A 10716-nucleotide genomic window follows, 5' to 3' on the forward strand; every position below is an offset into this window, starting at 1 on the left:
CCCTGTCTCTCTGTACTGTTTAATATAGCTACTATCTAAAAAAAGTAACCCTGAATTTGCCAAAGGATCTATGGTGAAAAGTATATCTATCACACAATGCTGTCCTTCACTTCTCTATGATCATCTAATGTCCTCTCAAAAAACGATACCCATGATTAGGCCAAGGCATACTAGGTGAAAAATGTAATGCTTTCCTCTGTCTATTCTGTCTTACATCCCATGTGAAAAAGATGCCACTGACTTGGCCAAAATATCCCCAGTTCGAAGTGTACCAATAACACAGTTCTATCCTTTGTCACTCTACAGTACATTGTTCTATGTCCCATTTGTAAAATTGTGTACATAGTGTACCAATCAGACAACACTTTCCTCTGTCTCCCTGTACTGTCTGACCCTGGCCTCGCCGTGTGTATTTGCCCAAGCTGAAGCATTGGCTGGGGATGAGCGAGGCCACCACAGTGGCTGCTACAGCTTACCCTGCAGCCGTGATACAACGGTCTCAGGCTGAGGAAAGGAGAGAAGTTTCCGATGAAACCAATGAAAGAATTATACCCACCATCATTGCCAACATCACAATTATCCTAACCACTATTCCCTACCTATGGAGGAGGTGAGGAATGGTCCGTTAAATGTAAAAGTCTAAGGCTGGGAATAGAGTAGTTAAAGATGAAACCACTTGAGGAATAGGCCTAATCATCATCATTCTGACCTCTTTTTCCTGCCTAATGATGGTATTCAGTTTTTCTTGTCATTTTAGTCTAGTCTACATAGTCTACTCAGATATTTCTCCCCCTTCTGTGCCAATCTTACCACAGCATTTTCCTCATCTCCCTCTCCCCGCTGAAAATATACAGCTGAAATGCATAACGTTAACATCTTCAAACTGATGATGTTTTTTTGTTACATGCCTGCTATCTCCAATTTTGTTTATTTTTGAGTAAACCTATCACAGTAATAGGGTTGGACACATTCTCCAGTAAGCTACACTATGAAACATCTCCCTCCACATTACATAAATCTGTCATATGATGACAAGAATAAATTACAAAAACATGTTATTAAAGTACTTCAACATTTCTGCTCTTCTTCATCATCATCATCATCTCTGATGTCTTGCTCCTTCCTAGGAATCCCTCCTACAGGATGGCTATGACAGAACTGCCTCCAGGTTGGTGTAGCTACTTTATCCTTAAATGCTTCTCTCACTCTCTCAAGCACTCCTCTCTCTAATGACCAAGACATGCACACACACACACCTAACTCCCTCTCCCAAATGCTCCCAATCCTCTTCCATTTCTCTAATGAACAACACAAACACCTCCTTCACTCACTCAAGCCTCCTTTTCCACTTCCTCTCTATACTAACCAAGACACACCTCTCTCACTCTGAAATTACCGGCACCCTCTTCCTCTTCCTTCTCATAAAAAACCAAGACATAAACCTAGCCCAGTTTCTCAAACTCTCCTCCTCCTCCTCTTCTTTTTTTAGGCACAACCTCTTTCATTCTCCCAAACACACCTCCTCCTCTTCCTTCTCTACTAACCGAGACAAACCAGAAGGAGTTTGTTTTGAAGATTCCCCTGGCTATGAATCCCATCTCGCTCTCTGGTGCAATGACGTGCAGGTGGAGATGTGCTATGGAATGGAAGGGAGGCCAGTGGAAGCCGAACCGAGCACTGCCGTCGGATGCACCCTGAGTTGCTAGCACTTCCTTACCAATGCTGACCATCCTCTCAACTGTCAAATAAAAAAACATGGTAAGAGCCAATCCCATCATACCCCCTCTCTCTCTCAAAAAAAAAAAAAAAAAAAAAAAAAAAAAAAAAAAGCAATTTCCCTTGCAAAGTGTTTAAAAAAAAGTGACAACCAAACCCATAGTACCCACTTCCAGGTGTAGGGGCTCTAGACTAGGTTACTGCAGTCAAGTACATTTAAGGGTAGATGACTAGCCTCTTTCCCCTGATGACATTACATCACTTTAAAACCTCTGGTCACCTCTTGGGGACTGAATCTATATTAAGCTGTCACTCTGAAAGGGGCACTATCTAGTGTAACCTTTTCTCTGCTACAGGCCCCTGGTTCAATTGAAATGTGAACTCAGTGGACTGCAGTCTTATGCTGCCCTTCTCCTGCATTCCAACGATCCTGTTTCAGGGGACAGGCAACCTCCTTAACTGATGAGAATCTGGGTCCTGGTTTGAATTTCCTAAGAGTATCCTTACTCATGGGTATCTGCTCCTGGGTGAGGCTGCGGGCATCGGGGTAGTGGTGGCGTGTCACTATGAGGTAGTGGTGAGGGGCGGCAGGGCGGATGTCCGGAAATACCACAAACTCTTCATCCTGTGAAAAAGAAATATTATAAGTCTTGGTGAGTGTGATCCATGTCTAAAGTTCACTCCCTTTGCTTTGGGAAAGAATTTAGTCCTACTGTGTTTATTTCACATGGCTAAAAGGCAGACTGAGACAATATTATGGTTGCACATCCTTTCTATACTGGTAATACTTTTTCATGACTAGTACGACATTCAAGTGTTAATCTCTTGCTGCAGCTTTGTGTTCAAGATGGAGATATGGGTTTTGTAGACTAAGTTACAGTGGACAGACTATACTTTGAATCCAATGGCGGAAGATTTTTAACTACCGAGTTCAGTATTTCCTTCATAAGTTGTTCAAGTTATACTGTAGTGTATTGCTCCTATATTCCAAAATGAACAGTACCAAGGAATTTTAGATCACTCAATATACCTGTGGCAACTTTATGTAAGACAATCTATTTTTCCCCATTTTATTATTCTATCTATCTATTTATTGCCAGACGCCTTAATCCAGTATGGGGTGGCCACAAACAAATCGCCTCCACGTCGCCCTGTCCCCCGCAATTTCACTGCCCTGCACCAACCCCAAACCCCCCTCTCTCATATACCTCTCCACCCCATCCCTCCATCTAATCCTCAGCCTCCCCCTCCCTCTCCCCCCCTCCATCTCACTCACATACACTCTCCTCATCAGTCTCTCATCCTCCATCCTCTCCAAATGGCCAAACCACCTCAGTGTGTTCCTCCTAATGCTTCCTATCACATCCACATCCACATCCCAACGCTCCTTTATATCCTCATTTGTCAGCCTGTCTCTCAATGTGATTAAACAGGCTCCTCTTAAATAACTCATTTCCACTGCTCTCACTCTTGACTTGTGTCCTTCCAACAACGTCCAAGCTTCACTTCCATACGTTAGAGTTGGTTTCACAATACTGTCATGTAGTAACTTTTTCACTTCCATGCTCACTTCCCTGTTTCTTATCACTGCTTTCAAGGAACCAGCATCCTTTCTTCCTTGTTGTACCCTTTCAAGCATTTCACCCACCAAACTTCCATCCTTACTCATCACATTACCCAAGTACTTAAACGAACTCACATTTTCCATTTCCTCACCATCCAACCTCACTGTACATTCACTGACTTCACCTCTCTCAAAGACCATCACTTTACTCTTCCCTGCATTCACCTTTAGATTCCGTTTCTTACACACTCTCCCAAACTCATTCACCATGCCTTGCAGCTCCCCTTCGTCTTCACTCAACAACACAGTATCATCTGCAAACAACAGTACAAGGAGTTTCCAGACACTACCCTTTTTCACCAGGGCCACTCCAACATCCACTGCCCTACCTTGTACCTCTTTTATTACCCCATCCATGTACAGATTGAACAGCCATGGAGACATGACACATCCCTATTTCAACCCAACCTTCAAAGAGAAATATTCATTCAGTTCACCATCCACATGCACTGCAGCCTTTACACCCTCATACATACTCTTCACAGCATTCAACAACTTGCCATCTACTCCATATTTTCTTAATTCTTTCCACAATCCTTGTCTATCCACCCTGTCATATGCTTTCTCTAAATCCATGAAAGCCGCATACAACTTCTTTCCCTTCTCTAGAAACTTTTCCACTAAAGATCTAAGAATGAATATCTGATCTACACAACCCCTCCCCTTCCTAAAGCCTCCCTGTTCTTCTCCAACTAATTCCTCTGTTCTTTCCCTAACTCTGTCAATAAGTATCCTACCATACACTTTTCCTATTACACTAAGAAGACAAATGCCCCTATGATTACCACACGCTTCTTTTTCCCCTTTTCCTTTGTACAAGGGAATAATTATACCTGTCTTCCAATCCTCCAGGACTCTACCTTCCTGCAAGGCCAATCTACACATCTTCCAAATCCATTCTACTACTATCTCTCCCTCATGCTTCAGCATTTCACCACACACTCCATCAATTCCTGGGGCTTTCCACAATTTGACTTTCTTCATCGCTTCCACAACTTCGATCCTACTGATTTCTTCCTGTCTTCTCACCTCCCTCCTTCTCCCAGCCATTCCCCAGCCACTTATACTCGCATTACTTCCATCCTCTATGTTCAACAATTCCTTAAAGTGTTCTCTCCATCTGCTCACTTTTTCTCCCTGCACCACTAGTAATCTACCATTTTTATCTTTCACTCCCCTGCTAACTTCATTGCCACCCTGTCTTACTCTCTTCACCTCTTTCCAGAACATTTTCTTACAGTCCCTCCACTTTACACTCAAATTCCTTCCAAATTCCTCATCCACTCTCTTCTTACTCTCTCTTACTAATCTTTTCACCTCTCTCTTCCTTTCTACATATAACTCTCTCTTCCGCCTCTCAACTTCTTCCACGCCCCTGTTTCTCATCCATTCATTGTATGCTTTCTTCTTTTGTGCCACAGCCTGTCTCACCTCTTCATTCCACCACGCTGTTCCTTGCACCCCCCTCCGTCTCCTCTTCACCCCACACACCACATCACATGCTGCACATTTTTCATTTTATTATTCTGTTCCCCATTTACTGTTCTTCTGGAAGTCCATATGTATAGAACTTTTGCTGAACAATGTCATGGTATATAGTACAACGGCATTGACAATAAAGTACATTAGGATGACGATACATTATATTCATTATCCAATCCTTTACTGACCAATCAATAGTGTAGGGCCTGGGGCAAGGCTACCTAGTCCTAACATCAAAGTTGAGTGACCACTTTATCACTTTTCCCCAAGTGGTACTACATGACCAATAAGCTCTAACCATTCCTCACATGTAAACCCTCATGGGGTACCTTCAGCTGGAGTGCCTTAAACCATCCCACTACCATGTATCAAGCAAAATCACAAGTATATAATCAGTGTTGGTTGTCACATTCCTATCCCAATATAAAAACTAATGTTATAAAATTGAGGGAATTAAAAGAATTATGGTGAAGGCACCATAAAATACTGTACGGTATATATAGTTCAATGATCTTAGTAGCAGTATTGTATATTATATACTGGTGGAAATTCCTAAACCAAATTTACAAATTTGACCAACGTACTGTACTGCACTATATCAAGGAAATTATAGCACGATTACGCTAGCTTGTCCAGAGATCTCTAATCCCTTTCATCTCAGTTGATGGCTAAGTACAGTCAGATTGGTGGGTTGATTTGACTACAGGCCAACGGCCATACCACGTTGAGTACACCGCTTCCCGTCCGATCAGGGAAGTTAAGCAACGTTGGGTCTGGTTAGTACTTGGATGGGTGACCACCTGAGAACACCAGATGCTGTTGGCATCCCTACGTGTCAAGTGGGGTTGGTGGAGGATTAGTGCCCCTCCCTGTAAAACAATTAACTCTAAGCCATTGGCCACCCCATCTGGGATACATGGCGTCTGGCAATGAAAAATGAATGAAAATGAATTAAAAAGAGGCTCACTCCTGCCTAAGAACCGAGGCACACCAATGTTTATGCAACCATGACGATATTTAACCTTTAAGAGTAACCCAGTTCCCTCAGATGAAAGTGAACCAACTACAGAGACATTTACAATATACTAACCTGGTAAACAATGTTGCTCTGCTCCTTTCCATCACAAACCTTGCAGAAAGTGCACTTTCCTCGGTCATGCGAGGGTGAAGGTGGTGTGGACAAACTCATTCTTTGCACTTGATGCTGTAAGGACAGTTTATTCATGGAGTGAACTTGGATAGACATTCAGTTTAACTGAAATGCAGTTATTGTCTGGGGCAGGCCATGTCTTCCATACTTAGATAACATGAAGTAGTAAAAGTAATTCTAGTCTATCTAAAATGTGAACCTGGTGGACTGCAGGCTGAAACTACTCTTCTCTGGCAGTCCACCATCCTCCTTTCAGTGGCAGGGAGGGAGCTAAGAAATTTCTGTATAACCAGGCAGAGCAGCTGCTTGGCTATATCAGTAACATGATGTGAAGGCATCCCACTCCAGAACTCAAATAACATATAGGCTAATCAGTTATCCCTTTAGCCCACTGATGAATTTTGTTATATTTTTGGTATATCAAATAATTTTAATCACCTCAGAATAGCCTTTTTGAACTGCAGAAGGTATATATTGCCTTCATTAACCTTTTCACTACTAACGATCCTTACCGTACTAGGTTACTGTAAATAAAATCATTTGCAGTTAGCAAGAAATAAAATCAGAAATACATCACTGGACTGAAAGAATCAATGAAATGCTGGAACATAAAAGTGGAATGGGAGGAAATGTAGACACAGAGCTAGACAGAAGAATTAGGTAAGTATTTAACCATCTGAGACCATGGGCATATTAATACCTGTAATTTAGTTATTGTCACCTTATTATGATTTGATTCAGCTCAGTATAGACACTCTGAATCAAATCTCATACTGGAACTCAAACAGAAATGTGAGAAAGTGGGCAAAATTCTCATGCTGAGAAAAAAAAAAAATGAAGTCAGATACATAAAACAAAAAGCTTTAAAGCTCTATGGAAAGTTAGCAAATTGTATATAATCTTGTTGCTAGTTATGAAAATGGGATGTCAGACTTAGGGCTGGAGGACACCAAGGTTAGGGCTGTTTATAATGAAGGAGGTCATTGGTAAGGTGCAATCATCAAGGTCAAACCCCTTCAACCTCATGTCATATTTTAAATCAGATTCTTGCTGCCACCAGAAGGGTTTTTTCAGCTTGGGAGAGACCACTTATAGTGGTGGGGTTAATGATGGTAGCTGATGGAAGCAAAAGGTGAAGCTCTATCCCTTTAAGATTAGTCCAGAAAATACCCTTAGTCACACATTTCCTGCACTTCACTTATCATTTTACTGCTATGTCCTATGTTTATTCTGCTATTTGGCCCTTACTGTTACCCAATTTCTGTAAACATTTTGGTACACATGACCTGTAATAATTATAAAACCAATTTATGTTTTCATCCCAGTTCGGTAGGCTATGCACCACTGGAAAGGGAAAACAGACTTTTCCTGAATAATGACCAAGAAGGGTAAACTAAATTTACTCGTCTGCATACATTTCGCTGATGCATTAATCCTGTACATTTAGATTTCACAGGCCTGTTGTGGAAAACTTTGCGATGCTGATGCTGATCGTGATCCAGAGATGCTCCATACCGGACTGTGATGAAAACATCAATATTTCACACAAAATACATTACAGCTGAACAAAAACAAAAGCAATGCATCCCTGAAAGCTATGTGAAGCTGTATCACTTAAAATCAATGCACTTACAGTCAGCACTTTATGCAATTTGTTCCCAAGAACTGCAATGTACTTCCTCGATATCATCCAGCAACAGGTCTGTTCGGCTCCCCCTACGTCTCGCACCCAAGAAAACCTTCTAAAATAAGAATTATAAATCATCTTGCCTCAGTAAAATCACTAGTGCCAGTCATGTTGGCTGGACATAGGTGGATCAGGGGTTGTTGTCTGTATTATAGGTATTAAGAGTGTTTGGCGGAATATACACAATGTTGAAAGATCCAAAATTTAGCCAGTGTTTGTAACTTTATTTACGGGGTCTCATTCTGCTCTGTGTGGGTGTGGATCCGGGAGTGGGATAGGGTAGAGGTCATTGGGATGGGGCGGTGGCAAGGTGTAGGTGGGTGTAGGTGTTGGTGTTTGCATTGGGTAGGGTAGAGGTCAGGTGAGGAAGAGGGTGGGGGTCAGGTGTTGGTTTGAGTTTGGTTCTGAGATAGGACAGGGGTGTGGCTGTGGGTATGACGTGAGTGTGAGTATGGGATAGGGCAGTGGTCAAGTGTGGGTTTGGGTGTGGGATAGGGTGGTGGTCAGGTATGGGTGTGGGTGTAGGACAGGGCAGGGTTCAGGTGTGGGTGTGGGTGAGAGTATGGGTGTGAGTTTAAGTGTAGGTATGAATATGGCATAGAGTGGAGGCCACGTGTGGATGTGGGCATGGATTGGAGATACGGCAAGGGTCAAGTGGTAATGTGGGTGTGGGTGTGGGTGTGCATGGAGGGAGATGTGAAAAAAAAAAAAAACTTAATCAAGGACCAAGTACCATCCTGCTACACCTGCATGCCTATATAATTCCGACCCATACATATAACCTTAGTTGTCTTGGTCACTCGTCCATACAATAAAATTTTGATCCACACATATAGCCTTACACTGGTTCCCGCTGGTGCTTTATATTTATATCATCCATTCCTATCTTGCACCATCAGGAGTGCAGGAGCCTGGGGCAATGCCTCTTAATTTAGATATTTAAGGCGACAGAGCAGCCACTCCGCCGCGAGTATTGACATGAGCAGTTAACTTCTGGCATTACTCGATTTGAAGTTTTTATGAGTCGCATCAGGCTGAAGCGCCTTACCGCACTTGACCATCAGGAGTTCATCTGGCTCTATGGTTATCATCTTATGTAGTATAAAGTTTCCTGAGCTATAAACGACCATTTGTCTTGTCACTCAGAGTAGAATCATCTGAAGGCAGTGCTGTATCAAATCAGCGGATGGTCAGCACCCCTTAGTGGGAAAGAGGATAATGATGATGATGATGACGATGACGGCGATGATAATGACGATGATAACCAATAAGATAACTCATAATACTAGGGTAAGATTGATACAATCTATTCACCGGTACTTGGCTAAGGCAATAAAGAGCTTTAGTAAGTTAATGCATGATAAATCCTCGAAGAAAATCCTTTCCTAACTAAGTCTTAATTTTGGCAGAGAGGGCTTAGTAAAATCGTGTGGTAGCATTTCTAGTAATGAAGGGGTCAATGAAGGCTGTATCTAACCCTTTCAAGTCTCTCCTAAATTAAGCAAAATCTTCTGGAGGTAGTAGGAGGGGTTGATCAGGCCTTCCCTCGCTGGTATGATATTAATTAGTGTAAGCCAGTGTCAACAACTCTCTCCCTCTGTCTGTCTGTCTGTCTCTCCGTCTCACACACACAAACACACACACACACACACACACACACACACACACACACACACACACACACACACACACTCCTTCCTCCACAACACACTAATCATCCCCCCCTCCTCCAGCACAACTCTCCTCTATCCCTCAGCCCCACACACAAGCACACAATCTCCAGGGTCCATCCAACCCTCCCCTCCTCATCTCCCTCCTGGCTAAGCCCCTCCCAGTCCTTTATGTTCCCAGTCTTGTCTTCCTCCCCCGAGATGGAACGTAACCCTTTCTCAGATCAGCCATTGTACTCTAATATTTTGATCTTTGGGAGTTCAGTATACGTTTTTAAATTGTAGTTCTCTAAGTTCTCTTATGATACTTTATATTTTTGTCCATCTGTATTTAGTCTCTATTCTTATATATATATATATATATATATATATATATATATATATATATATATAGATATATATATATATATATATATATATATATATATTTTAACTTCTCTAATGTACCTTTCTTTTCATGTTCCCATCCTTCTGCGTTCAGTCTCCATTTTACGCTGTTTCCCTTATGGTTCTACGTTATAGCTCTTATCTTAGGTCTCTTACTCTCAACCATTTTCACTCTCATCTATCAAGTCCAAATCTCTATATAACTCTTTCAGTTCTACGATACTAATATTTTTTATCATGTGCTGAGTCTGTCTTGTATCATATTTTCCTCACTTGTATGATGTAACTCTCTTCTATATTTTTACCATCGTTCAAGTTTTTTAGTCTCTGGTTTATAGTTCTCTCTTGTTTTATGACGTAACTCACTCCTACTCAGATATTTTCATTCTCATCTTCCAGTGTCCATTTTGTATATTTCCTTCAGGCCAATCATATATCTCTTCTTCTTCTTCTTTACCTTAGGCCTTCTTGTTCTAATATTTTCAATCTCAGTTATTGAATCTTTGTATTATCATTAAATTTCCAAGAGCTCCATGATACCTTCGGGGAGGATGGAGGTCATTGAACTTACGCCCCTCATATGTTTAACTACCTGTCTGTCGGTCTATCTATCTTTCTATTTATCTATCTGGAGATCCCTGAACTTACCCTCCTTAAATGATTAACTGGCTGTCTGTCTATCTTTCTGTCTATCTATCTGGAGGTCCCTGAGCCTACGCTCCTCTCCTCAAATGTTTATCTATCTATCTATCTATTCAGGAAGGCAGGCAGATATCACAGAGCCTCTCCTCCTCAAATCTTAAGCCCACAGCTGTTACCTGCCTCAGTGATCCCTGTGCAATGACCGTCATAATTATATCGTCTTCAGCTAACTCTACCGCAGTCTGTTTGCACTTAGAGTTCAAATAGGGACTTGGTTGAACGTGAACCCAGTGGTCTGCAGGCTGAAACTGTTCTACTACAGTCCATCATCTTTATTCTTGGGGACAAGGAGAGAAAT

The 10716-nt window shown here is 41.8% G+C and overlaps 1 protein-coding gene and 1 non-coding gene across 2 annotated transcripts; one reads left to right on the forward strand and one right to left on the reverse strand.

Annotated features, from left to right (window-relative positions):
* Positions 1–465: 465 nt before the first annotated feature.
* Positions 466–6011, reverse strand: LOC145399778 (adenosine 5'-monophosphoramidase HINT3-like). Its single transcript, XM_080272327.1, has 4 exons — positions 5913–6011; positions 2224–2341; positions 1545–1738; positions 466–504 (listed from the first exon to the last, which is right to left on the reverse strand). Exons 1-4 carry the CDS (start codon positions 6009–6011, stop codon positions 466–468), a joined length of 450 nt encoding a protein of 149 aa, XP_080128453.1.
* On the forward strand, positions 5529–5647 carry LOC145399909 (5S ribosomal RNA). The gene has a single exon (XR_013897356.1). It is a non-coding gene; the product is annotated as a 5S ribosomal RNA (ribosomal RNA).
* Positions 6012–10716: the final 4705 nt, after the last annotated feature.

The sequence above is a fragment of the Coenobita brevimanus genome, chromosome 50 (assembly GCF_032717465.1).
Source record: "Coenobita brevimanus isolate Jiangsu-jjx chromosome 50, ASM3271746v2, whole genome shotgun sequence".
In the NCBI taxonomy this organism is placed as follows: Eukaryota; Metazoa; Arthropoda; class Malacostraca; order Decapoda; family Coenobitidae; genus Coenobita; species Coenobita brevimanus.

What these genes read in the sequence shown, in the direction of transcription:
- LOC145399778 (XM_080272327.1), bottom strand. Translation starts at nt 6,011, where the DNA reads ATGAGTTTGTCCACACCACCTTCACCCTCGCATGACCGAGGAAAGTGC. An exon ending in AGAGCAACATTGTTTACCAG is followed by an intron (nt 2,342 to 5,912) that starts GTTAGTATATTG and finishes TCTTTTTCACAG; the next exon opens with GATGAAGAGTTTGTGGTATT. An exon ending in ACTCCTTCTGGTTTGTCTCG is followed by an intron (nt 505 to 1,544) that starts GTTAGTAGAGAA and finishes TCCTTTCCTCAG; the next exon opens with CCTGAGACCGTTGTATCACG.